The 27,667-nt window shown below is 46.8% G+C and overlaps 1 protein-coding gene across 1 annotated transcript in view; it reads right to left on the reverse strand.

Moving 5' to 3' along the window:
* DNAH2 (dynein axonemal heavy chain 2) overlaps positions 1-27,667 on the reverse strand; it is a 102,527-nt gene that overhangs the window by 4,022 nt on the left and 70,838 nt on the right. The window contains exons 51-79 of the mRNA XM_090291489.1: positions 26,609-26,713; positions 25,677-25,865; positions 25,376-25,461; positions 25,107-25,237; positions 24,802-24,951; positions 24,307-24,474; positions 23,885-24,045; positions 23,474-23,613; positions 22,202-22,334; positions 21,956-22,095; positions 20,410-20,620; positions 20,154-20,270; positions 19,871-20,012; positions 19,033-19,202; positions 18,754-18,870; positions 10,683-10,847; positions 10,000-10,125; positions 9,716-9,864; positions 9,576-9,642; positions 9,299-9,449; positions 8,904-9,052; positions 8,587-8,720; positions 8,325-8,469; positions 8,012-8,211; positions 6,372-6,498; positions 5,599-5,785; positions 5,246-5,394; positions 4,916-5,099; positions 4,495-4,685 (exon numbers count right to left, since the gene is read on the reverse strand). Of these exons, the coding sequence (XP_090147615.1) occupies positions 4,495-4,685; positions 4,916-5,099; positions 5,246-5,394; positions 5,599-5,785; positions 6,372-6,498; positions 8,012-8,211; positions 8,325-8,469; positions 8,587-8,720; positions 8,904-9,052; positions 9,299-9,449; positions 9,576-9,642; positions 9,716-9,864; positions 10,000-10,125; positions 10,683-10,847; positions 18,754-18,870; positions 19,033-19,202; positions 19,871-20,012; positions 20,154-20,270; positions 20,410-20,620; positions 21,956-22,095; positions 22,202-22,334; positions 23,474-23,613; positions 23,885-24,045; positions 24,307-24,474; positions 24,802-24,951; positions 25,107-25,237; positions 25,376-25,461; positions 25,677-25,865; positions 26,609-26,713 (4,284 nt within the window). The remainder of the gene's footprint in view (positions 1-4,494; positions 4,686-4,915; positions 5,100-5,245; positions 5,395-5,598; positions 5,786-6,371; positions 6,499-8,011; positions 8,212-8,324; positions 8,470-8,586; positions 8,721-8,903; positions 9,053-9,298; positions 9,450-9,575; positions 9,643-9,715; positions 9,865-9,999; positions 10,126-10,682; positions 10,848-18,753; positions 18,871-19,032; positions 19,203-19,870; positions 20,013-20,153; positions 20,271-20,409; positions 20,621-21,955; positions 22,096-22,201; positions 22,335-23,473; positions 23,614-23,884; positions 24,046-24,306; positions 24,475-24,801; positions 24,952-25,106; positions 25,238-25,375; positions 25,462-25,676; positions 25,866-26,608; positions 26,714-27,667) is intronic.

A 27,667-nucleotide genomic window follows, 5' to 3' on the forward strand; every position in this document is an offset into this window, starting at 1 on the left:
AGGTGCAATAAGAAAGAGTTTGAGCCATTTGGACTTGATTCACCAGGTATCATGGAGCCACTTTCTGTCTTGAGTAAAACAGTGATATGTTGAAATGGTGTCTTAAGAATACTCACCTATGATGGACAGAATGGAGTAGTGAGAAAACTGAAGTAAGAATATTGGATAGAGCAGTAACAAGAAAATATGATTTTTAAATATGCCATTTATAACATCAAAATATGTAAACTAGGAATAAACCTAATAAAAATGTATAAATCGTTATAGACAAAATTATAACATGCTACTGAAATAAAGAACAAAGGTAGAGACATACTGTTCTCATGGATTGGGAGGCTCAATATCCTAAGGATGTTGACTTCTTCCAAATTGATCAATAGGATTTTTTTGTATGTGTGTATGTAACTTGATAAGCTAATTCCAAAATTTATGTTGGAGAATAGCCTTAAGAAAAATAAGGTAAGGAGACTTGCCGTACCAGCTATCAAGAATGATTATAGAGCTATACAGAAATTAAGACAGTGTATAGTGACCCAAATATAAACAGTTTGATCAATTAACAGAATAAAGAACACAGAAGAGTGTGTGTGTGTGTGTGTGTGTGTGTGTGTGTGTGTAAGGCTGAGCAGACACATTGCAGATCAGAAGAATAAGTACAGGCTATTCAATAATAGTACTAGGAGAACTGGTTATCTATGTGGAAAAATATTAGACCTCTACCTCACTCCACACAAAAAGCAATTTGAAGTGGCTAAAAACCTGTATGTGAAAATCAAATTATAAAGTTGTTTTGAAGACAAATATAAGAGAATACCTTTATGTATAACCTTGGAGTAAGCAAAGATTTCTTGAACAAGACATAGAAGTTCAAACCATAAAAAAGGAGATAGCTAAATTCAACCTGATAAAAATTAAGAATATTCACCAAAAATAACATAAAGAAAAAAGAAAACCCACAAAACACATAACTGACAAAAGCTTATGATCTGAAATATAAGAACTACAAAATGTGAAGAACAGCATAAATAAATATCAAGTACACAATGTTGAATGAAAAAAAGCAAGTTGCAGAGGAATACATACATATGGCATGGTTCCATTAGTTATACAAACTTTTGTGTTAAAGTTAAAAGAAAGTACAAACATAACATTCAAAATAATGGCTTCTGAGTGGAGAGGAAAAGTAATCAGATTGGGGAGAAGTGTATGAAGACTTCAAAGAAAATGATAATCTTTCTTATATAGGATGATGGGGACACAGGTATTTGTTGAATCCTCATCCTTTATTTTTTGCATAGAATATATTTCATAAATATTATTTTGTATCTACTTAATATTTAATTTATAAAAAAGACTGGATGGCCGGCAGTGATCCAAGAGTATACTCCAGGACTATACTGCAAACTGGAAGCTGTGATTAATGGGGACTTTCTGATTTGAAGTAAAATTCAGATGAACCACTGTCCCCTTGACTATTTGGGCTGACTTGGTAAACACTGATGCAAAAACTGGCCTCTCTCAAAGAACAACAAAATGACAATACCTGATCTAGGATGGATCCTGTGCTGGGGATGGGGGAGATTTATAAAGGCCATGATTGGATCATTTAACAAAAATTGAATATAAAAGAGGTTTAGCCTGGCTGATGTGGCTCACTGGATTGAGCATGAGCCTGTGAACTGAAAGGTCGCCAGTTCAATTCCCTGTCAGGGCACATGCCTGGGCTGCAGGCTAGGTCTCCAGTTGGGGTCATGCAAGAGGCAACGGGCTGATGTTTTGCACGTTGATGTCTCTCTCTCTCTCTCTCTCTCTCTCTCTTTCCCTTTCTCCGAAAATAAAATCTTTTTTAAAAATGAATATATAATAGGTTTAAATTAAAATATTTTATCAGTTTTTTGAATTTGGCAACTGTGCTACAGTTATATGAGAACATCCTTATTCTTAGGGTTGAGCCACTTACATTGAAATACACTGAAATATTTAGCAGTAAAGGACCATGATATATGCAGCTTACTCTCAAATGGTTCAGAAAAGGTGCGTATGTGTGAAGAGAGAAAAACAGAGATCAAATGATATGGCAAGTGGGGCAAAATGTTAACAATAGATGAATCTGGGTAAAATATATTTGTGTGTCTTTTGTCCCATTCTGACAACTTTTCTGTAAATTTAAAATAATTTCCAAATAAAATATTTTAAAATGTTGGCCTCTGTCAGTGTCCAAAAGAAATCCAGTTGTACCAAGTAAACCCTGAATGTTCCACTTCCACTGAAAGTTTGGCGGATCGCAAAAAGCACTCCTGGGCAAAGCCAGGATGGGCTCTCTCCCGTCTGAGTCACACCACTGCTGACTGCTCTCTCCCACCTCTTAGATTCATCACTGCCTCCCACTTCATCACGCAGACCTGAACAGCACCTACCCCTGCACTTACACAGCTCTACCCATCGCAGGGTACCCGACCTCACTACCAAGGCACACCTCACTCTTAGAAGGCAAAGAAAAAATGTTCTTTGAAAAAATGAATTAAAAATGTTCTTTTACACTGGGGATACATTTCTGGACTATTTGACATTTTTAAATGGGGGTAGAGAATACTTTTGGGGCAGAGAAAAATAAAGATGAATAAAAATCAACTTCAAACATATATTTTTAAAAAATTAGTGGAGCCCTGGCCAGGTGGCTCAGTTGGTAAGAGCATCATCTTTTACACCAAAGGGTTCAATTCCAGGTCGGGGCGCATACCTAGGTTGTAGGTTCCATCCCCAGTCAGGGCATGTATGGGAGGCAACTGATTGATATTTTTCACTCTCTCTCCCCCGCAACACCCTCCTCTCTCTCTTCAGTCAATAAAGATATCCTCAGGTGAGGACTAAAATAAAAATAATTAGTGGCACCACTAACAAAAATAGGATGAGGAGATAATCGACGGTAGAGGTGATGACTTGTTTTGAGAGTGTGGGACTTCTGGTGCTGGCATGCCAAAAAATGTTTTGTAACCAGATGGAATCCAGACCTGGAACTGCATTTTACACTGGAGCCAGAGGTGGGGATTGGAGCTGAAATCAGGAAAAGGACAGTTTCTCTATCAAGCTGTGAAAGGAGGAAATGTAGAATGAAAAAAGTTGCAGGTCAAGGACTAAAGCTGAGATACAACCACAGGACAGGAGGAGAAAGAAACACAGAAGTAATAAATGATGTGGCAAGAGACAGAGGGAAAACCAGGAGTGTGTGTCAGGGAAACCAGGGAAAGGGACAGTCAGCTGTGTCAACTACCCAAGGTGTTCAAGGAGGATTAAGAATGAAGAAGGACCTCCATGTGCATGCAAACAGTGCTTCTTTATGAAGTGTCTGCCACATACAGGTCCCTGCGCTAGTCATAGGATGCGCAAAATGGTGAGAAAGGAAAGCACATGGCCTCTGCCCTCGGGGAGCTTACAGTCTAGAAGACAGGTGTTATGAGAATTACGCTGACACAGCTAAAATCACTGCAGCAGTACAGGCCAGAAGGAGTGGTTAGTTTTATGAGAGCCTGCCACTGGGACATCGACCTGGGCATGGAGGCCAGAGGCTTCCTGAGACCAGAAAGGGCAGAGAAGGGTGTAGAGGGAAGAGAGAGCAGCATGTACAAAAGCCTCAGGGAAAGGTCTGTTGAGGAAAAACAACAAAAACATTTTTTAATTAAAGGTGTAGGTAGAGCAAAGAAAGGGAAAGAGAAAAGAGCGATAGATGAAACTGGGAGGTGCCTGCTGGAATACACAGGCCATGCTAATAAAGGATTTGATCTTGACTAAAAGCAATGAAAAGCTTCTAAAATAGTTTAAACAGGGGGTAAGTGGGTGGTATGTAGCAACATGATCAGATTTTTTTAATTAAAAGGAAGATTAAATACTGCCATTCGAGACAACATGGATGGACCTTTAGAGTATTGCACTAAGTGAATGAAATAAGTCAGACAGAAAAGGATAAGAACTGTATGATTTCATTCATGTGTAGGATATAAAACAAAAAGCAACAGACAAAACAAAAACAAACTCCTAGATATAGACAGTGTGGTTAGATTTTAAAGGATCAGTATGGAGAGAAGGAAGGAGAAAAGGGATGGGAGCCCAGCAAGTGTGACAGGGAGAGAATGTAAGGAAATGTTGGGAGACAGGAAGGCTCTTTGTGACTAGTTATTTACTCTTCAGTGCCTCAGTTTCCTATCCATAAAATGGGTTAGTAGCACTTACCTGGTAAGGGCATGTGTGTATGAAATGAATTAATAAATACAAAGCACTTAGAAGAATGCCTGGCACATAATAACACTCAAGAAATAACAGATATTACTATTACACTCTAGGATTTTGGCACAAAGAGGAGAGAAACTGGACAAAAATTTTTAGAGGACAATAGAATCAAAACAAGTTGTGTTAAGGTTAAGCCCTCTCTCTGATGCTAGCAGGAGGAAGGTAGACCAGATGGCGTGGTTGATGCTGGCTATATACAGTCTCCCATACCTTTGGTGGTTCTGTGGTCATCTTGATGCTGGCCTGTAAGATTGAGATAGGGAAGTCGGGGTGGGGACTGGAGCTGAGCCAGAGGCGGAAGGAAGGGTGAGGATCCTCCACCTGCAGCTGTTCCACCAGTTTGTCCAGATTAGGCATCCAAGACAGTGACAGGTGGCAGTTGGCCAGGAACACCCAATGTCCTGCAAGGAGATGCTAGATTCAGTGGGACCCACTCTCTAAGCCCCATCTGTCCCCACACTATCCATCTGATTGTGTTTTGGTGGGGAGGCAACAAAATGCTCAGGTCTGCCACTCCTAGGGCCTTCTGGAAAGGTGGGAGCTGCAGATACAGCAGTGTGATTGAAGTTGGAGGTTCGGGGAAGTGGGACCAGCACCAAGGATGGGGTAGAAGGACAAGAATGACACTGACCTTGAATCATGCCCTCTCGGAGGAGCCGAGCAGCAATGGGGGCCTGGCCCTGGCCCAGGGACAGGGCGTGGAAACGCTGTGCCATGCCTGTGTGCTCCGCCAGCTGGAGCAGGGCACTGGTGGGGTCCACACCAGGTGACAGGATGAATACCAGCGGGGTTCGTGGGGTTGAATCCTCCATTACCTGCCGGAAGCACAGGGTATGGGCTCAAGCAGAAGGCATGAGAATGGGAGAAAGAGACTGAGGAAATGCACATGGTGGACTGAAGTGGGGAGAGGGAGGCAGGAAGGACCCCGGGGTGGCGTGGGCAAGGAAACCAAGTCACTGACCAACTTCATGTTTAGCACTGGCGGTTCAATGAAGCGGGAGCCAAGGTTGGAGACAATAAAAGAGGTAACACAGAACGCCACGCGGTCCTGACGGAGGGAGCGAACAATCAGCATTCGCTGCATTTCATTGCAGGCGTTCTCCCACTCACCTGCGGATGAGCTGAGTTGTTGCTGGGGAATCTGGAGGAGCAGGGAATCTAAACAAAGGAGCGCCTGCAGGGAATACTTGGCCAGGAGGCAGATGGCTGAGGACAACTCGGGAGAGAGGACAAAGAACAAAGGGAAGGGCCAGCACATGGGCCCAACAGAGGGAAGGGAGAAGGCAGGAGCAGGGAGGCTTAGAGGCTGGGCACCTGGCAGCATCGCCTTCTCCGGGGTGGCATTGGTATACCACAGGTGCCAGTCACGAGGATACTGTTCAAAGGAGTTCATGAGTCCATGAAAGTTGGTTAATTTGTCTAACTCTGTGATGTTGTCCCAGTAGGCATCTGCAAGCCAGCTAGTACATGGGTTATCCATTTGGCCCTCCCGATCCAGGACCTGAGGGAAAGGAGACAGACGAGAGGGAATGACCGGGAGCACCTTCAGAGAAGAATTATCTTTTCTTTTCTTTTCTTCTTTTTTTTTTTAATGGGAAGCCCAAAATGAGTCTGCCATGAGACAGAATGAAAAAATGAATACAGGAATCCAAGATGGATTGGAATCCACCTTTCTTAGGGAAATAAATGTGGGGGGTTAAGTATCTCAGCCTCTGCACAGACATCGCAGTTCAAATTTAGGGAGCTTGCGCCCTCTGGTGGTTGCCTCTTACCTAATGCTGTCAACTGGTAGCCTCACGTTTTAGAGAAGTGCAAACTGTTCTAGTTCATTCACTTATTCACTCTCTTTAACAAATACTTATTGTTCACCAACTATAAGTTTTTAAGCACCTGTAATGTGAGCGATGGAGCGCATGGCAAGTTACCCCCACAGCCCCAGGGAGCTGGCCATGCCCCTGCTCCTGGCGGTTCTCAGCTTACTCCCTGGAGCCTTGGGCCTTGCTCTCCAGGTCTGGATGCCTCTTCAGACTTGCCACCATCCCAACCTTGACCACCCCACGCTTCAGTGTGCCCTCTACCCAACTCACCACACCCCCACGGAGAAAGAAGTTGTACTCATCCATGTTGAGCTTTCCAGAAGTCTCCAGGATTTTGGCACACATCTGAAAACTGAATAGTAGCTTGTGGCGCTCAAAAAGGGTGCGGCAGGTGTACCTGGGAGCACGGGACAGGGAGGGCAGAGGAGGCAGGATACGCATTATGAATGCTTACTGAGCAAACATCATGCAAGCAGAGTCCTACACAGAAAAACATTCTTCATCAGCATCAAATTCTAAACTCCTATAAACAGCCAAGCGCTCAGGGACCTAGAGAGAGCACGCAATTTTCCCAGAGTTCACTGGTAAAATCAATCATTCATTTCTGTTAAAAAAAAAAAACAAAAAACAAAACACCCAACATGGACTGGACCCTTACTATGTGCCAGGCACTCTTCCAGGTCCTGAAGACAGAGGTGAGTAAGCCAGAGTCTCTGTCCTGGAGGACAGATGCTGTGATTGAGGTTGGAGGTCCGGGGAAGGACAAATGAGAGAAGCCACTCCTTATGCAATGATGTGATGAGTGCCACACGGGGGACAGTGCTCTCAAGGGATCACAGGCTAGGGATGCCCACCATGCCTGGTGGACACAGGGCAAGTTTCTGAGGTGCCACAGAGCTACCGAGTGATGTAGGAGAGGCGGAGAGGGGAGGGTCCGAGGAAGAGCTCCGAGCAGAAGCAGATGTGGGGTGGGGGTGGGGGCAGCCAGCATGGAAGGCAGCCAGCATGGCTCAGGCACCCAGCACAGCTCAGGCACCCAGTGTAAGGCGGGCAAAGGGGAAGCTGGGCAGGCAGGTGGAGGCCAGGTCACGAGGGCTGGCTGTGCGGATCTTCCAAGGAGTTTAAGTCAGGAGTGGTACAGTCAGATTTGTGTTTGGAAGACTCTCACAGGTTGCAAGAGGACAGATTGGAGAGGGACAAAGTCAGAGGCAGGGCAACCTGCTAGGGGATGCTTGTGCAGTCAGAAAGATCACGAAGGCCTGAACTAAAGTGAAGCTGTAGCAGTGGGGAGAACTGGGAGGGGACATTTTGCAGAAATATTCATGAGCAAACCCTGGTGACCGATCTGAGAGGCAGAGAGAGGGAAGAGTCAAGGAAAACTTCCACTCTCTGGCTTGGGTGACTGCAAAGTGGGTATTGCTACTATTCAGGGGTGAGGACCTTGAAGGAAAAGGGCAGATAATGAGTTTGACCTGAACCTGAGGAGCCTGTGGGGCCTGTATAAAAAAGTCAAGTACCTTGCTACTCAGAGTGTGACCCACAGACCAGGAGCAACGGCGTCACTTGGGAGTGTTGGCCATGCAGATCCTCGGGTCCCAACCCCAACTTACTGAATCTGAATCCGTATTTAGCAAGATTCCCTGTGCTTTAGAAGCACATTGCCATTTGCGAGTGCTGGTATGCTAGACAATTGTACACACAAGTCCAATGCTCAAGGGAGAGCTACAGATAGAAAACTGGGAGTAGTCAGGCCACAGGTAATGCTTGGACGACAGTGGAGAAGCTACCGAGGGGTGTATGGGGACCAAGAGGGTGGCATGGGATGCATGAAGGCAGAGCCGGCAGGAAGGGTCAGCATTAGAGCCGGCCGTGGGCCTCCTGCGCAGCGCACGGTGGGAGGAGCCGCAGACCTGTAGACGGCATAGGTGTGGTATTCATTCAGGTACTCAATGCGGTCCTCCAGCTTGTTGCTGCGATGGCTCTTGTCAATGCTGAGGGTAAAGAGGCTGATGTAGGCATCCAGCGAGAACTGGTACATGGGGTCGATGCGGCCCATGTCATTGAGCACGAAGAACAGGACCGACGCCCGCTGGGCACACGGGCGGTAAGCCTGCAGAAGGGGCGGAGCCAGCGGCCACAGAAGGGTATGTCAGGGAGGGCAACATGATTAGAGTTGCATCTTGATAGCTGGTGGGGCCTGGGCTGGAGGACGCAGGAGCTCACCTCGCGGGCCAAGTCGATGTTGATCTCTGTGGTCTCACTGGTCTCCAGCTGCTCAGTCACCTCAGTGGCAATTACCTTGGAGGTCTGAAGGGTGTTCACCAGCTGCATATCATCAAGCAGGGAGCCTGTGGCCTCGTTCAGCAGTCTGGAGGGAAGCCAAGAGGCGCACGAATGAGGGGTGGGGGGCAGACCTCCATTAGCCCCCGGGCATGCTAATTGTGACTGTGAGTGGACCAGTGGGGGAGTGAAGGCAAGGTCTCACCGAAGGATCTCATCCTCCAGCTCCTTGAGCTTTCTCTTGCCAGCAGCAATATTGATGACTAGGGAATCCTTCTGCTCCTCCAACTCAGGCCGCTCCTTCCGGACCACAATGCCCAGCAGCTGGGCCTCCAGGCCCTGGAAGTGTGCCAGGAGAATCTCACTCCAGTGACCTTCACCCTTTTCATCCCTTTACACCTCCCAAGCCCCTCACCCCTTTACACGTACTCAACACAAGCTTAGCCTTTTTCTCGTTCCTGCTGGACTCTACAGCCCTGACTGCTTCACCCTAGTTCAATCTCGGCATTGGCTGCTACACACCTGCTCTTTGACTGCAAAGTTGACAATGGTGGTCTTGGCTGAGGTCTCCGGACTGTAGTGGGGGTTGGAGAGCTTGGTGGTGATGTAGAAACGGAAACTGGTATTGTATTCCACCTCCTTATCTCCAATGCGAATCAGCAGCTGACCACCTGGACCCACAGGGGGGTCAAGGGCAAGGGCCCCATGTGACCAGGTGTGGGCTGACTTGTTCCCCTACCAGCATCCAGCAGCAGTGACAGCCTGCTCTAGCAACTCTAGCCCAGGGCTGTCTGAGTGGAGGGATAGATAAGTAGAGGACACAGCCAAAGAGCCAGCCCTTCCCTCCCCAGCGTCCTACTTGGCTGACCCTTAGGATCTGCCCCACAGTCCACCCCACAATAAGCCTGGGCCCTGACCAATTCGAGCTACAGATTTGTTGAGCACAGGAGTGAGTGTGGGGTCCAGATATTCCTGCACATTCTGGAGCAGCACTGGGTAACCAAACTGGATGGCCTTTTCTAGGACGCGAAGGTAATCTCTCATCTGCAGGTCAATGATCTGAAGGCCCTAGAGAGCAAGAGAAATAGATGGAAGAAACACTGAGTGAGTCAAAGAAAAAAATGGCCCAAGGGTAGGACCTCAGGAAGAGACGAGCTTGGGAAGAGATTCTAAGAGAACAAACCAGCCTTATACCTGGTTTCCTTCCATGTTCTTGATCCACTTTAGGGCCTGGGCCTGAGGATCAATCATCAGGGCCCATCTGAAGGAGGACGCGTTCGTTAGAAGACAGGCTCTGCCCTTCCTCCTCCTCCTGCTCCCAGCAGCATCCTTACCTGTTGCCGCGGGTGACGATGATGCCATTCTCAGTGGAGAAGGCGTCTGAGGGCAACCCTTGGATGTTCCAGTCCCGAACTTTGGTAGGATTGGACAGGAAGTTATCAAAGGTGAAGCGAGGTGAGCAAGGAACCTGAAGCTCCCGAATCTGGGTAGGGAAGAGACCCAGATTTCAGCCTGGAGATCTGAGCTCAGCACCCCTGCCCTTTCCCAATATCTCCTATGACTCCCAGAGGCCCTGGACTCAGAGCCCAAGACCTCACTGGCCGTACCTGAGCCTCACCTTTCTGATCCAGATCTGGTTGACAATTTCATCCCGATAGTTGGTTAGGAAGGGTCCCATGTAGGACAGGAAGGCAGCTGCCAGGAGACAGTCACCCACCAGGTAGCCCAGGTCCTCCTCCAAGCCCTGAAGGACAGTAGGGGAGGTATAAGCCTGTCAGGGTCCCCAGCACTGGGAGACAGACACTTGAGATGCTTTGAAGGCACTCTCCTCTAAACACTGCCTATCTAGATCAAAGGGATCTTTCCCCTCACCTAACCCTTTGTGCGCTGAGAACTCTAACCTGGCCTAATTATTATACTTTTGAACTCTTCTTCTTTGATAGCAATTGTGTTTGCATTCCGGTGATAAGGCCTAACACTTCCAGGAAACCAGGAGCTCACTGAACGTAAAGAGACAAGATGCCCCATGACTGTTTCTATTTGGGTGATGTGCTGTATAAAGGATCCTCATGTGTGCTTTCTAGCTCTACCTAAACACAGAAGCAGGGCCCTAACAGTGCAAAAAACCTCTCCTTGATGCACTCTTCTCACCAAATGTGAGGAAAAGGAGGGGAAGAACACCCATCGCCCAAACCCAGCTATCCCTAGTTGCCCTGTCTGTCCCTTGACCTAACGGGGATGGAAGCTGTTGGAACTAGCTGGCAGGGAGGAAGGGGAGTTGGGTGGTAGAACTGATCTCACCTTTGCTGTCTCCTCCCATCGGGCCTTCTCACCAGCCAGTCCAGACACCAACATTCCAGCTCGCTCCAGCTTCAGCTCCATCTCCTTAGACTTCTCACGAAGCTCCTCCTTCTGTGCCAGCTTCTCATCGTACTGTTTCTTCAGCATCTCCAGTTTCTCAGCCACCTGGGAGGGATCAGAGTATGGGAATCAAACACAGGTCTTGGGGCCGTATTGCTGTGGGTTCAAATCACCAATCTGTTATTTCATGGCTATATGACCTAGGGTAAATTGATCTCTTTGTGTCTTGGTTTCCTCGTGTGCAAAATAAGAATTATAACATCTACCCTACAGGGTTGTTGTAAGGAGAAAAAGAGATAAAATGTGTGACGAGTTTTCTTTCTCTTCCCCCCACTACTCTTTCCTTGAGCCCAGAAATTACTTGGTAATGAAACTCAAAGCTGAGTAGGAGACACACCTCTTATAGCATAATAAATCACACAAGATATGTTGGCAAGAGAGGGTCAGAGAGCGCAACAATGACTGCCACTCCATGCCAGAGGCCATGCCCAAGATGTGACCTTGAGAGAGAAAGAAAAAGCTAGAAATGAGCCCAGGAACTGTTGGAGAGATAAAGAGGGAGTCCATTCAGGAAGAACGCCCATGTCCAAGGTCCCACACCAGAGAAAGGGATCTGGGAGAGCTTTATCTGCTACAGCAGCCTCCTTCAATTCATCGCCACCCCGTGGGCCCTGCTGTGGTTGAAATATAATCACTTAAATCTGAAGCAGGATTGATCGAGCCCCTTCCAGGACCCGGTATGTGTGCCTGACTGGCAAATAGTAATGTTCTTGTTTTGAGAATTTTTATAAGAGTTTATTGGAGCCAAGCTGACAACATATGCTGGGAAGCAAGATCTCAAATGACCCGGAGTAATTGTTTTTAAAAGCTGCAAAAGAATCTTGTGTATGACTGAACCATTATTTTATATAACAAGTCTCCTAATGATAGACATTTGTGTCTTTCCAACATTTTCTGCTATTAATGCTGTAATGAATGTCCTTGTGGGAGCACAAGCACATCTTGATGCCATTTATTTTTTTATTTTAATTTTGTTTACTTTGTGAATAAGCAACTGAAAAATTCAAAAGGCATAAAAGGGCATGAGAAGTCTTCCTCCCAACCCTGCTCTCCATCCACCCACTCCCTTCTCAAGGTACCAATGCCACCTGTTTCCTGAATATCCATAAGTGAATGCCTCTTTCTAAAGAGGCAGGACTGTTTAAAGCAGTGCAGCTTCACAGAAACAGGCCCTGGGCAAAGGAAAGCTGTGGGCTTCCAGGATGGCCTTAGTGAAGAGTAGCAGGGGTCCCAGGATAAGGCCGCTATAGCTACAGCACAGAAATGGCCTCATATTGCTGACTAGGTTGAAGTGGGGTTAGTTAGTTTTTCAGCCCTGCTGAACAGAGTATTAGATTTTTTTTTTCTCATTAAACTTTGTTTTAATGGATCTTAAAACTCTGTGACAGATTTTTAGTCAAGTTATTTCCATTAAAAAGTGCTGATTTTAGCCCTGGCCAGTGTGGCTCACTTGGTTGGAATGTCATCCCATACAGCAAAAGGTTGTGGGTTCAATTCCCGATCAGGGCACATGCCTAGGTTTCAGGTTCAATCCCTGGTCAGGACATGTATGGGAGGCAACTAGTTGATGTTTCTCCCTCACACTGATGTTTCTTTCCCTCTCTCTCTCCCCTCGTCTCTCTCTAAAATAAACATATTTTTTAAAAAATTTTAACAGTACTAATTTTTACAACAAATAACTTAAAAACTTCCACACACCAAAAACAAAAAACAAGATAAAACAAATGGTCCACAAAACATTCTCCTTCTGAAGGTTTTACAATGCATTGTAATCATTAACAAGTCTTTCACTATTAAATTTAAATGGCTAATTTAGACAAATAGCTCTGATACCGTTAAGACTGAGGTGGCAGGTATCGGGGAGAATATTCATCCAGCCTTCTGAGCTCTCTGGGAAGACTTGGCGGCTTTGCCAGCCCCAGCTGCCTTCTTGTCCACTGCTCTGATGGCACCACAGCAACTGTCTGTCTCATGTCACAAACAGCAAAGCGGCCCAGAGCAGGATAGTCAGAGAAGCTCTCTACACACACGGGCTTGCCAGGAACCATATCGATGATGGCAGCATCACCAATTTTCAAAAATGTTGCTCCATTTTCCTGCTTTTTCCCAGAACGATGATCAATCTTCTCCTTCAACTCAGCAAATCTGCAAGCAATGTGAGCTGTATGACAGTCCAGAACAAGTGCATGTCCAGCACTGATTGGGCCTGGATGGTTCAGAATAATCACCTGAGCTGTAAAGCCAGCTACTTGCATTGGTGGGTCATTTTTGCTGTCACTAGCCACATTGCCATAACAAAAATCTTTGACAGACACGTTCTTGCCATTGAAGCCCACATTGTCCCCAGGAAGAGCTTCGTTCAAAGCTTCAGGGTGCATTTCAACAGAATTCACTTGGGTTGTAACATTTAGTAGAGCAAAAAGTGACCCCCATGCCAGATTTGAGAATACCAGTCTCCACTCAGCCCACACAGTACCAATAGTAACAATTCTGTAGACATCCTGGAAGGGCAGACGTAGGGGCTTGTCAGTTGGACGAGCTGGTGGCAGGATGCAATCCAGAGCTTTGAGTTGCGTGGTTCCACTGGCATTGCCATCTTTTTTTTTTTTTTTTTTTTTTTTTAAGATTCTGTTTATTTATTTTTAGAGAGAGGGGAAGGAAGAAAGAAAGGGAGAGAAACATCAATGTGTGGTTGCTTCTCGTGGACTCCACCTGGGGACTTGGCCCACAACCCAGGCATGCACCCTGACTGGGAATCAAACAGGCGACCCTTTGGTTTGCAGGCTAGCACTCAATCCACTGAGCTACACCAGCCAGGGCTGGCATTGCCATCTTTACAGGTGACTTTCCACCCCTTGAACCAAGGCATGTTAGCACTTGGCTCCAGCATGTTGTCACCATTCCAACCTGAAATTGGCACAAATGCCACTATCAGGGTTGTAGCCAATTTTTTTAATGTAGGTGCTGACTTCTTTAACAATTTCCTCGTATCTCTTCTGTCAGGGCATCTCCATGGAATCCATTCCGTTAACACCAACTATCAGTTGTTTCACACCCAATGTGTATGCTAGAAGGGCACGCTCATGGGTCTGCCCATTTCAGAGATGCCTGCTTCAAATTCACCAACACTGGCAGCAACAACCAGGACAGCACAGTCAGCCTGAGACATGCCTGTCATCACATTTTTCTAAAGTCTCCGTGTCCTGGAGCATCAATGACGGTCACATAACACTTGCTGGTCTCGAATTTCCACAGGGAGCTATCAGCGGTGATACCACCTCATGTTCAGCTTTCAGTTTATCCAAGACCCAGGCGCATTTGAAGGAGCCCTTCCCCACCTGAGCAGCCTCCTTCTCTGATTTGTCCATGGTTTTGTCGACCCTACCACATTTGTAGATCAGATGGCCAGTAGTGGTAGACTTGTGGGAATCTATGCGTCCAATGACGATGATGATGATATAAGCCTTTTCCTTTCCCATTTTGGCTTTGATTTAGTGGCGGTTTTCATGACACCTGTGTTCTGGAGGCAAACCCATTATGAAAAAGAGAATAATAGACTCGAGGCTTTTAAACTGGCAAGGCATTAGGTTTTGTACGTACTACAGGTTCCAGCTTTAAATGGTAATTGCCAGGCCTAGGTACACAGCACAAGATCAGCTGCCCCATTATTCAATTTTCTGCTCCAGGCTAAGGAGGCCATTATGGTGGGACTAGCCCAAAATCCATGTGGCTTGTCCACAGGCAGACGGGCTGGAAATAGCTGTTTGGCTGAGCTCCCAGGTGATAGTTAGGATAGTAGGCATGCAGGTGTTACCTGTGCCTTAATGGAGCATCCCTGAACAACTTAGGGGATTAAAAAAGGAAGACAGCCAAATGGCAGAGGACTTGTTCCCCACAAGGCCCCAGGGCACAGGCTTCAGCAGCATCAACAGCAGCTTCAGTTCAGGAAGCTGCTGATGGTAACAGTCCAGTTAGAATAAGTATGAGGACAAAGTGAAAACTTTCCCTGTAAGGCAGCTTTCGTGGACCTCAGCAATTCTACAAAGAGAGGCAGCAGCACTAGTTACTGTGGCACAGCACTGACCATACCCGATCACAACACAGAGCCGGGAACCCCGAGCTCAAGGAGGAAACTGAAATTAAAAGGATATACACGGGGTTATCATTTGGAGGGATGGAAAGTTCTGGAACAAGATAGTGGTGATGGCTGCACAACATGGTGAATGTGCTCAATGCCACTGGCTTGTACACTTTAAAATGGTTACAATGGTAAATTTCATGTGCATTTTACCACAATAACCCCCCAATACAGTAAATGCTTATTGACTGCATTATAGCTCTTAAATTAATCTATTGCTGGAAGTTTCTCTCAGTTTAGTTTAAGATCATGAGTCATGGTTTTCAGATGACTGAAATTCTGGTGAAGCTAAAACCAAGATTTTCTCCATGTACCCTCATCCCTAAAAATACCACTGCGTTTCCACTCTGGTCTTTGGAGCAATAATAACTGGTTTCTGGGAACATAATTTTATCTGGAAGTCATGAATGCCTTATTAAACTCCTTGAATTGTCTTTAACTTTCAAGTAATAGTCATGAGAGACTTGATTTTGAACTGGTATAGCCTCTGAAGTCCTGCAGGAAACACATCCATTTCCAGTGAATGTCAGCCCCAATTATAATGTAAGGAAACTGAGACCCAGCTCCTGAGAACTCTTTGGCTGAGACTGAGCAGAATAAGAAGCTGGGAAGTATGCGTTGGAGATTTTAACTTTATATTAGCTTCTAGATTTTTTAACTCATAAAAGTAACATAATTTGATTTCAGATTTTAATTTATTTGGACTTTAGTTTACAAAAAGATTTAACATTTGAAATTTAATTTCTCCCTGCGGGTTATGTTCAAATTTGTGGAATTTCTGTATATTACTATTATTGTAGCATTTTAATGCTATCATTTAATCTTACTGCATAACCTCTAATATACTATGTTGAATGATGTGACATAATTTGGAATGGGAAATAGGAAAGAAAGTGAATTTTCAACCCTGAGTATACAATTGCCTTGAAGTAGATTAAGATTCTGGCCCTGGCTAATGTGGTTCATGGACTGAGCACTGGCCTGCAACCCAAAGGGTTACTGGTTTGATTCCCAGTCAGGGCATGTGTTTGGTTATGGGCCAAGTCCCCTGCTGGGGGTGTGTGAGAGGCAATCACACATGTCTTTCTTCCTCTCTTTCAACCTCCCCCCCTTCTAAATCCTTCAGGGCTTTCTGGGGCAAAGCCAGTGATTCATAATCAGGCAGGAAAATATATTTTCAGGGCTCCAAACAAGTGAGTAAATGGTTAAAACTATTAACTCAAGATTTAGATTGATATGCAATATAGTTGGACTCTGGGCCTCTTTTCAGACCCCTGGACCCTAGAGCTATGTACAATCTTTCCCACTGCTAGCTGATTCTGACGGGAAAGCTTTCAAAATGCTGATTTCCAGGCTTTCCCAGCTCTGAAAATCTCTGAGGACCAGAGATTTGTACTTACATGGCCGGGGGTGGAGCCCAGTGTCAGCGCTCTCTGCGAGTGGGTGGGGAAGGTGCCTGATTCTGAGCTCTGTTAAAAGGTGCATTTAGCTCATAGGTCGCAGCCTTTGTCACAGTAACAAAGGAGAAATTTCGGTACCCTGTCTGCTTAATCTTATCACTTAGGGGTTCTCAGGAGACCTAACATTGGGTACTCTGTAAATATTTGTCTAGTAAAGGATGTCCATTGGCAGCTGACCCCAGAGGCCCCATTTTTTACATAGAAAGGAGACAGTCCCTAATTACTTCTCCCAGGATATGATTCATCCAGAGGTGAGAAACCTTTCCAAATGGATCCCCACACCTGTAATTATTCACATTTGAAAAAGAAAGAGTAAAAGAGTGAAGGTTTCACGAGAGGATAGGAGGTGACAGTTGGCAGCTGGAATGGGCAGTGGAGAAGCATGTGCAGACAGAAGCCCACGTGCCCCAGCCTGGGGGATTCTGCACAGACAAAACCGGAAGAGGGCTCAAGGGCAGCTTCGCTCCCAACAGCAAAGATGTGGTGACGGGAAAAGACCAGGATGAACTGTGGTGGCAACAGCCTTGGAATCAGGAAAAGCAGGTTCTAGCCCAGGTCTGTTAGTAACAAGCAAGTCTCTTAATCTCACTAAACCTCAGGCTCCTCATCCAATGTGAAGAAGTCGGATCTGGACATGGCTGTTTTCCATAGTCAGTTCTAGTTAAAACATTTAGAAACAGTGTAACCAGCTTTTGTTACATAAAATTTAAAAACTTCTATATAGTTAACCCCAGCTGGTGCGGCTCAGTGGATTGAGCGCCAGCCTGTGAACTAAAGGGTCGCCTGTTTGATTCCCAGTCAGGGCACATGCCTGGGTTGTGGGCCAGGTCCCCAGTTGAGGGTGCATGAGAGGTAACCACACACTGATATTTCTCTCCTTCTCTTTCTCCCTCCCTTCCCCTCTAAAAATAAATAAAATCTTAAAAAAAAAAAAAAAGACAAAACACTCCCACCCGAGACATCCTCTTAAGGCCCAGCCTGGGGAGGTCTGAGACCAGATTCCTTTGTTTGAATCAAGGGGGTTGTGGGGAATGAATTACAGAGTAGCTTCACAGGGTGATCTGACAAAAAAAAAAAAAAAAAAAAACTTCTATATAGTTAAAAATAGTACCAGCAAAGTTTGAGGACAAGTGTAGATCAAGAAATTGGAATCAATGAATACGTCCATCAAAAAGGACATGGTTACCCTGGCTGGTGTGGCTCAGTGGATTGAGCATTGGCCGGCAAACCAAGTATTGCTGGTTCGATTCCCACTCAGGGCACATAACTAGGTTGCACGTCAGGTCCCCAGTTGGGGGCGTGAGTGAGAGGCAACCATACAGTGATGTTTCTTTCCCTTTCGTTCTCCTTTCCCCTCTCTCTAAATAAATAAACAACAACAACGACAAAAACCTAAATAAATAAATTTAAAAAAAAAAATAAAAAAAAAGGACATGGTTAAGTAAACGATGGTGTGGCCGTCCGCTATAATATCATGACGTGGTAAAAAGGAAGCAGAAACTCTTTATGTGCCAATATGGAATAATGTTCAATATATAGACAAATAAGATAGGAAGGTACAGAAGGGTGTGTTTAATGTAAAAGGGAAAAATATATGTCCATATAAGCGTAGAACACCCGTGGGTGGAGAAACAAGAATTTGTAACATTGGCTGCTTTCAGGGGAAAGGAGTGGTGGGGAGAGCAGGAAGTGGGAGGGAGGCTCCTTAATGGATGCTCTTTTGTACCTTTTGAATTTCAAACCATGTGATTGTATTACCTATTAAGTCAATGACAGAAAAACTAAATGATAGACTAGAAGAATTTCAAATTCTTGATAATAGTACTTTACATTCCGCCTTGTTTGGGGGTCCTTTGTGTGCATATCTTATAGGAAATCACCTCTGGGTTGTCTAGATGGTTCACAGTAAGTAAGCACCTCTACCTCCAGGACATCCATGTCCCTCCCGAGTACTCGCTCAGACGGCTCAGGCCGCCCAGGCCACGCGTCCACAGCAGGGATGTCAGCACACTTGCGCTATTCCACAGTCTTCTCCCAGCAGAGACCAATTTGTCACACAGATTTTATCAGGTAATATCTCAGGGCCCATCTCCGAAGGCCATGACAAGGATGGCCAGCTCTCCAGTCAGTCTTTGCAAGGGCTCCTCGGGGACAGTGCCCTCTGTGCCTTTGTAACTCTCTGCAGTCAGCTTAGCTTTCCCAGCCGAGGCAGCCTGACTAAACAGGGCACAGAGTGTGGGAAGCAGACTGGACTGGAAGGCGGAGGGGGAGATAATTAGATGGGAGGGATGAACGGTAACAAAGCATCCCGGACATCGGGGAGCGGAACCACAGCAGAAAAGACTAGGCTCACCTCCCGAAGCTTCTCCTGGGCCTCGGCCAGCGCTGCTTGCTTCTCCTGAAGCTGGGCCAACGCAGCATTCATTCGGATCCGCTTGGGCTCCACCACCCGATACAGCCGCCCGTACAACTGCAGGGAGAGAGCCAGGCTGTGGGGTCGTCCAACCAGCGACTCACCCACCAGCGGTCCTTCCCTCCCACTGGGGCCTTCCATTCCCCCAGCTTTCCCCAGTGTGCACTGCCTTCTTCCCTGGCCTGCCTCGCTGCTCCCCACCTGCACCCCCATGCTTACCTCCATGGCCCGTACCCACATGCAGAGGGACTTGGCAGCAAGTGAGACACGGCCAATAATGTCAGGCTGGAAGTCCGGCTGGGCACAGTAGGCCCCGATCTTCTTCAGAACCTTATCTGAGATGTTGTCTTTATCAAAGTTGATCAGTGATTTGATGAAGTTCTGTTCCCCTGTTGGGGGGAAATCAGGGGCCTCAGCCAGAAGGCCGAAGCCCACCCTGGTTGTCCAGGTTGCAGCTCCATTGCTGAGACTCAGCCATGTTTTTCCTGGGCTCAGTTCCCAAGGCCAACATACCTGACTTCAGCCCAAGTTCCTTCTGCTGCCCTGGCTCCCTTCTCTAGAACCTCACAGGCCCCAGGACCCTCCCCGCCTCGTCTCCCATCACTTACCTTGAACACTTTAACCTGAACTACCCTACACATCACTCTCTCAGGCTTGCAGGCTCTACCAAGGAAACTCAATGCAGGGAAAACCACAAGAATGAAGAAGCAAGACTCTTGTTTTCCATTTTCTGATTCTTGCCTTTTTGGCGGGGGCAGGGTGGGGCAGCAAAGGCATTCCTGCCCTTGGATTCTGCAATATATTCCTTTATCTTTATTAAAAAAAAAAACCCTTTTTTTTTTTTTGCTTAAATTAAGTTGAGTTGTTTTCAGTTACTTACAACCAAAGAATCTTAACTGATATTTATGTCTTCTCTTTTCCACTAGGCTCTACGCTCTTGAGGGTCAGTACAATGCCTCATTTATCTCTGTCTCTCCGAGTGCCTGACACACAGCAGATGATTAATTAGAAATGTTGGGTGAATTGCCGTTAATTATCTCTGGGTTCTTTAGCTCACCTAGCTGCCTCTTGGACTCCACCCAAGTGGGCTCGTTGCCTCGAAGAATCATGACTGCCTGCATCACCATCTCCACCTGGGCAGGTGGCCGTCCATAAGACTTGATCTCTCCTATATCCTTCTTGTTCAGAGACTCCAAGGCCTGGAAAAAGGGATTCACTTAGGGAGCAGAGCTAGAGTCAACTCAGGTAGCAAAAAGGTTCTTCACGGGACAGAACCCAGCTCTTCTTCCCACTCCCCCAGGGACTTTGAGGCCCTTCCCTGGGTCTTTCCCGCCTAATACCCTCATGGCCTCTTCCAGGGCTGGCAATGCCTCTTCTAGATCCTTCTGGGCATTGTCAGCCAGGGCCTGGCACTTCACTTCCTCAATTGCAATCTTCTCACTATGGGCTGTGACGGCCTAGGGAGGCAAAGAGGGTGAGGGTTTTATCTTTGCCTCGGGCAAACGGCAGAGTAACTGACAGAGATCAGGAAGCCTCTGGCCGGTGGGCACTGGTCGTAGAGGGGCATGAGGGGCAGGACTAGGGCAGGACCCCCACCTTCTGCTGCTCATCTGCTTCTCGCTTCTGCTGCACAATGATGACGAGGTACTCCTCGCACTGCTTCTGGAACTCAGCCACCTTTTTCTTGGCATCCTCCAGCTCTAGAGACATTACTTCCACCTTTTCCCTCGTTTCATCAATTTTAAACAATCCTGTCCGCAGCTTAGTGACCTGGTCCAGCAGCTCCTGTCGCTTCTCTGCCAGCAGCCTAGGGACACAGTAGAATAAGGTGCCTGGAGAAGCTGGACTCCCAGAAAGGGGAGCTCCCTGGACAGTCTCCCATCCCAGTGTGTCTCGGGTCCCTGTCTTCCTTTCTGATGCCACCACCACCTGGTCAGGTTTTTATTATTTCCTTCCTGGATCATTGCCAAGGGCTTCCCAACTGGCCTTTGTGCTTCCAGATTCTCATTCCCTATTTATTCTACACACCACTGTCGGTATCAGCTTGCTAAACACTGTTTTCACTACAGCATCTGCCTACGTGAAGGTCTTCCACTGTCCCCAGTGTGCAGCGGGCAGAGGGCTGCCATGAACCAGGAAACACAAACCCGTCCCAAGGGGGCGGCCGCCCATCATCATGTGGGAATAAATGTGGGTTCAGTATTGCCAAAAATTCTGATTTTCAGAGAGAAGTTGGAAATCTGGATTTTTATAAGGCTCCTGAGTTTTAAATGTTGGTAACTCATTCAAAAAGTGTTAACATTGTCCAAGGCCAAAAAAGAAAAATAAAACTGGATTGTTTTCTAGCCTAAATAAGAAAATGCACGTAAAGGGATTAGCATGGTAACCAGCAAATGACAAACAGAATGTGAGCCCATGGCCCAGGGAAGACAGGACTTCACTTTGTTAGCTGGTATATTGCAAGTATCTAAGACAGTGCCCGGTACAGAGCGGGCAGTGGGAACCCACGCTGCCTCTCCATACAAGCTCTGTCTTCCTCCTACTTTCTGATGCTCTTAAAAATCAAGTCAAAAACACATATTAAATAAATAACTAAATGTTGACTATCATTATTATTACGAATGGATTTTTCTTCACCTTGATTAAAATACTGAATCCAATAAATGAGGGGCTTTTTACATTTCTCTTATATCCCTAAAAGCAAATGACTGTTGTGTTGTGCACATAGAAAGATACTCAAAACAGCTTAATGAATAAATGTATAATTCTTAGCATGGTGGAAAGCCTAGAAGATATTACAGGCAGAGGAGAGAGGACTGGGTGTATACATTAGGGTTACATACGGCAGTGTCACCGTCGAATTGTGGTTCGGAATAAAAACCCACCATTCCAGAATAAGGACAAAGAGAGCGTGAAGAGGGCACTAGAGACAGCCACACCCTTGAAAGGGCCATCTCTCCTGTATTAACTTCCTGGGCAAAATTAAGACCCCTTGCATCTCTGCCATTCCACATCAGCCCCTGCGTCCTGGAGCCAGTTCCCTTGGCCACCTCCTGGATAGTTTCCATTCTGTCGTTTCAGTAATTGCCCTCAAAAGACACCAAGCTCCCTGGCCCTCCACGTTCACTACTCTTCTTCATACTTCTTATATCCAGACACAAGTTCCAGGTAGTTGGTGGGGGTGACATAGTTGTATCTTCGCAGCTCCAACAGCATCTTCTGGGAATACTGAGCCACTGACCAGTGCATGGTCACGAAGATCTGGGCCACCTTCCTGTGGATCTGAGGCCAAGAGATAAAGAATATAAGACAGGGAGTGATGGCAGATGGAGGATGGAAACAGAAGAGAGCTCAGGACGTGTGGGAGAGGTGGGGAGGAGGGTCTCACATTCTCCTGTGTTCCCAGATCTACGCCCATGAGATACTTCTCGGCCACCTCCAGCAGGGCCTCACGGGGCCACTCTGAGAACCAGTTGATGGTAGTGCAGTTCACCAAGGCTGGGTACTGGCGGATCCAGTTCCTGGTGAGGGGTTTTGAGAGGCAGTTAAGTTCCTTCGCAGAGTCAGCCTCCAGCTACCAGCTTTGTCAGAGGTCTACCTGCATTCTAGGGACACAAGTGCCCTGTCCTCATGCTCCTTTAGCTCCTTGTCCAGATTCTGCTCCCCTCAAAACTAGTGCAGTGAGGTATTTAGAAACAGGTTCTGGGGACAGAAAGACGTGATTCCACATCTTCTAGGTGTGGATCTTGGGCAAGTGATCTAACCTTTTGAATGTCAGCTTCCTCATCTCTAAAATGGATATAACAAAGCATACTGACTAGGGTTGTCAGGAGATTCAATGAGGCAGCACATGTAAAATACTTACTACAGTGTCTGGTACATGGTAAGTACACCACATACCATAACTACAAAAAGTAAACAAAATGGTAACCCACATTGCCTCTCTGTGCAAGTTCTGTCTTCCTCCTACTTTCTGATGCTCTTAACAATCTAGTAATACCAAGAATGGACAAATAAAATTTGGTCTGTACATAAAATGGAATATTATTCAGTCTTAAAAAGGAAGGCAATTCTGATACAGGCTACAACATGAATGAGCCTTGAGGATGCTATGCTGAGTGAACTAAGCAAGTCACAAAAAGACAAACATTGTATGATTCCACTCATATGAGATATCATAGAAACAGAAAGTAGAATGGTGGTTGCCAGGAGATGGGAAAATGGAAGAAATGGATAGTTATTCAATGGGTATGGAGTTTCAATTCTGCAAGGTGGGAAACTACTGGAGGTCTGTTATACAACAATGTGACTATGCTGTACACTTAAAAATGGCTAAGATGGTAAATTTTATGTTATATGATTTTTACCACAATTAAAAATTTAAAAATAAAACAAAAAAACCACCCTTCTTAGCCTTCTCCCACCAAAAAAAAACAAAAACAAAAACAAAAAACCCTAGTTAAACAAGGGTGGACAACTTCTTGAAAGACAAGGTCTATGGAAAGGAGATGGGGCATTCAGGGTGTAGAGACTGGCACTATCCATGGGACTCACTCCCAGAAGGCATGGGAGACCAAAAGAGCGGGGGAGGACCCCTGTGCAGAGTGCAGGGCTATCACAGGCAGGGAGGGAGAAGGCTATACTGTATAGCAGGGGTCACCTGAAGGGGTCGCCCACAGGACTGAGGCAGATTATGATGTGGAGGTTGTTGCGCACACGCTCAATGAGGTAGGCAAAGAGGCTGTCCGAGGACTCTGGCACCTGGTCTGCCCGGGCTTGCTCTAGGATGTGTGTCTGGATCTGCACAGAAGCCACATAGAGTCAGAGGGCTGCAGTTGTGATGGCAGAACCAGAGTGGGAAGCAGGTGAGGCTGAGCTGACCTGGTGTGGGTTTTAAATCAGCTCCACCCAATAGGGGCCCTCGAGGGATAAGAAGAGGAACAGCTTTTCCGGGGGGTGGGGTTGAGGCAGGGGGGGGGCAGGCAGAGCGTATTCTGGGATCTAGACTTCTTCGAGGGTTAATCAGGAAGGTCAAAGAACCAACTGGTCGAGGGCATAGAAGGGGTCATACTTCTTCAAATTCATCAGTCTTGTAGAGATTGGGGACCTCGCCCGAGCTGAGGATGTTGTTAATGTCCTCCAGGAATGATTCATCAGCAATTTGGGTGTCCACAAAAAGGAAGGATGTAGCCTTGAGTTCTACCCCAGCCTGGCGGTACAGACGCTTGATATCTGGGCCACATGAAAAAAGGAGGAAAAGGGAACAGACAGTCTCTTCAGATTCACTAGACCATCTCTTATTCCTTTTCTAAGATTTAGGCACCCTACCCAGCCTTCAACACATACACAACACCATTCTACGCCCCCCATGGACCTGGCACAGATCATTATCTGGCTTCTAACCCTCTTCTCTCTTATCTTCACAGAAAGTCAGGCACCTGATCTTTCACTCCTAGCCCCAAACCCTCTCCTGCGTCAGAAACCCAGCCGTACCCTCTCGGAACTCCTGCTTCCGATAATGTTTGGTGACTTCAACCTGGAAGGTGATGTACTCGCAGATGGATGAGGCCAAGCGGGCCAGGCTCTGGCGCCCACTGCCCCCGATGCCCACCAAGAGCATGTTGCCCCGAGGCTGTTCAATAACCCGCACAATCCGTGTGACTGGGGGTTGGGAGATGGGGGGAAAGAACAATGAGGTGGCTGAGCAAACTCAGGGCATCTCCAGGCCCTAGACTAGGACTGGGGTACCTGAAACAGCATAGAGGGACCAAGAGGTGTGGAAAGAGGTTAGTGTCCAAAGCCCTGGTGGCAATTCAATTTTTAACCTCTACCATGTCTGTTAAATACCACTGTCAAGGAAAAGCCCCACCCATTGCCACAAAGGAGGAAGGCGACTTCAGGGAGAGACCTGGGAAGGAATTCCTATTTCCTTGGAAATGCACCATAATTGGGATGCTGGGGAAGGGGGTGGGAATAGGAAACACTCACTGTGTTCAATAGCCTCTCGGAAGAGCACCAGATGCATTGGCACCACAGCAGGTGACAGATTGTATTCATTCAGGGCTGTCTCCATGGCTGCCTTCAGTACTATCAGATCAGTTAGGTCTTCATACACCTTGGGCTCCCTCATAAAGTCCCCTGGGCCATGGGAAGAGGGGGTCAGACTCTCAAATGCCTGGTCTTCCCCACAGCTTCCCTAAAGGGCCCTAAGCATCAAGGCACCACGCTCGGCCCATCTTCTAACCCACATCCAAAGAGTCTCCAGCCTCTAGTAGCCACAGCTCCCAACTCACCAAAGATAGGAGAACGTTTGTTGGGACAAAGATTATGAAATGTGAGGTCAAAGAAGGAGCCTAGTTTGTCACTTAAGATGGCCACAAAGGCTTCCATGTCTGCTGCATCAACCAGTCGGTCAGAGAAGACTCTGTTGGGAGGGAGCTGGGGTGAGATCTTGGAATAAGAAGAAAAATGGCCCTGGGAAAAGGAGCATCAGGGTGAGGTAGAGGCGGGGCTTGGAGCAAGGCTGCTGAAGCCTGGATCTGGAGGGACATGGGCATCTCACCTGAAACATTCATGGATCCAGAGCCGGGTGATGCTGGACTTGGTGTCGTGGAAGTCCTTGTTGGCCCTAAGCATGCCCTGAAACACCTGGGGAAGAGGCATGGCTAGTGTGGCGGGGGGAGGGGGGGGAGGAAAGGGAACTCCTTCAGGAATGTTACAGGTGAGGCCAGAGAATGCAGCATTCGAGAACGGGGTGATCTGGAGTCTGTGGAATGCCACTGAGCGCCAAGGCTTACTTTGAGAAAAGAACGCCTGGATAGAGGCTCTGCCAAGCAAAGGGGGCAAGGTCAGGTGGGTTTTACCTTGGAGATGTCTCGAAGATTGAAGAGGTAGTGGATCTTGGCGGGTGTGGGCAGGAAGCGCTGGACCACAGTGTTGTACAGCTCTAAGGTGGCCTCAGTCACCACATTCCCAATGGGCTTCACCTCTTCCTCAAAGTCCTGCAGCTTCTGATTGATCATGGTGCCGAATATCCGGATAATCTGAGACTCCTAGAAACAGGCCCTCTAATTCACTTTTGCAGGCTCCCGGCCTCCTAGCCAGGCCTGGGACAAGGGTGGAGTGAAGCTCTCATCTTGGGGGCAGAATTTAAGGGGCACCAAAAAAAACCAAAACCCTCAGAAATCGAGAGAAATGACATTTTAATGCAATATTTAAAAATCAAAATTAATGCAAAATATCTATGATGAACAAATAACATTTTAAATAAAAAACGGGATTTTTCCTTTTGCCTCAGGCTCCAGTGTGGCCCAGTATGGTACTGTGCCAATCTCATATTTATTTAAAATGTTTGTATTTTGTTCATAATGAAATTTTGGGCTTACTTTAAAAATATATATATGCATTAAAATATTATTTCTCTTGACTACTGAATATTTTTGGTGCCCTTGAGCGCCTCATTTGCCTCAGCCTGGTCCTGGCAGTGCTCCCAGCTGCCAGCCTTGTAGGATTTACCTTGCTCAGCCTACCTGGGCCCCTGGGTGCTCTGCCCACCTGGACCACGAGGCCTCCCACTCCAGAGCCAGCGAGCTGTGCTTTCACCCTGCGGCTCTCCTAGCTCAGAAGAAGCACAGGCTCCTACAGAGGGCAGTCTCCCTCTGTAGGTTACAGCTTCCTGTATGCGACTCTGCTCATGGGGGCCCTGAGCCCCCTCCTTGATCTGCCCCTCGTTTTCTAGGACACAGATGGCTCTGCCTTGTACAGTCCCCCCTCCGCCGGCCCCCGTTGCCCTCACTGTGGGGAAGGTCATGTTGATGACGTTGAAGCAACTCTGCAGCCTAGGGGAGATGACAGTCCGTCCACCCCCGGGGGGGCCCATGGCAGCCATCAGGAACATGTCCTAGGGAGCAAAGACAAGACAAGGCAGAGAGACAGATGGGAAGAGGGGATGAGGGGAGGCACAGGAATGGGGAGGATGTAAAAGGAGCCGGGAGGCAGAGAGCACACAGAGGAACAAATGGGAAGAAGGACAGGGACAGAATCAGCAGGAAGAACTATTTTAAAATGAACAAAAAAAGTTCACATTAGCTCAAATACATAACACTGAAAATAGAAATGAGTTCATGAGACACCTTCTTACATTTATACACAGAAACAAAGCATTAATAGGAACCACAGTGAACTCTAATGATAAAAATGGAAAACAAAAGAAAAAGAATCAGCAGGAAGAAACATGAAGTAATGAGGGCAGGGAAAGGTAAAAGGAAGAAAAGGATTAGGGACTCTTTTTTGTAATTATTAAAGTAAAGCATTTGTTTTTATTTCATCATTGTACCCAAATTAGAAAATAGAGGTAAATTAAAAACCAGCATTTGCTTAGATATTCTAGACCTTTTTTCTTTTTTTAATGTATCCTCATATGTGCATGTATGTATGTATTCTCAGAAACATGTGAATATATGAATTATTGGGCGAGTGTTTGACCCTGAGTCCAAGAGAGATGGGCACCGCCGAAATCAGGCTGCAATTGCTGCTGCCCTTTGACTCAGGAAAAATAAACAAACAAGATGCTCAGAATCCCATGGGAGAAGAGCCAGGACTGAAGGGAGATGCCTGGACTCTGGGTTGGAAGGGGAGAACTGATATCATAAGGGTGCTTACTGCAAAAATGGGAGACAGAGAAGGCCTGGAGAGGGAAGTGATAGACTCGGCACCTAGACAGCTCTGGGTGGCATGGCCTCAGGTTGGCGTGTGAGCGTGGCATAAGAGGCCTGGAAAGGGGGTGGAAGTTAGAGGCAGTATCTTCTGGGCAGGCCCATGAGGAGAGTTAATAACAGGAATTGATAACTCAGGA

The sequence above is a fragment of the Furipterus horrens genome, unplaced genomic scaffold (assembly GCF_987537825.1).
Source record: "Furipterus horrens unplaced genomic scaffold, mFurHor1.1.pri manual_scaffold_11, whole genome shotgun sequence".
Lineage (NCBI taxonomy): Eukaryota > Metazoa > Chordata > Mammalia > Chiroptera > Furipteridae > Furipterus > Furipterus horrens.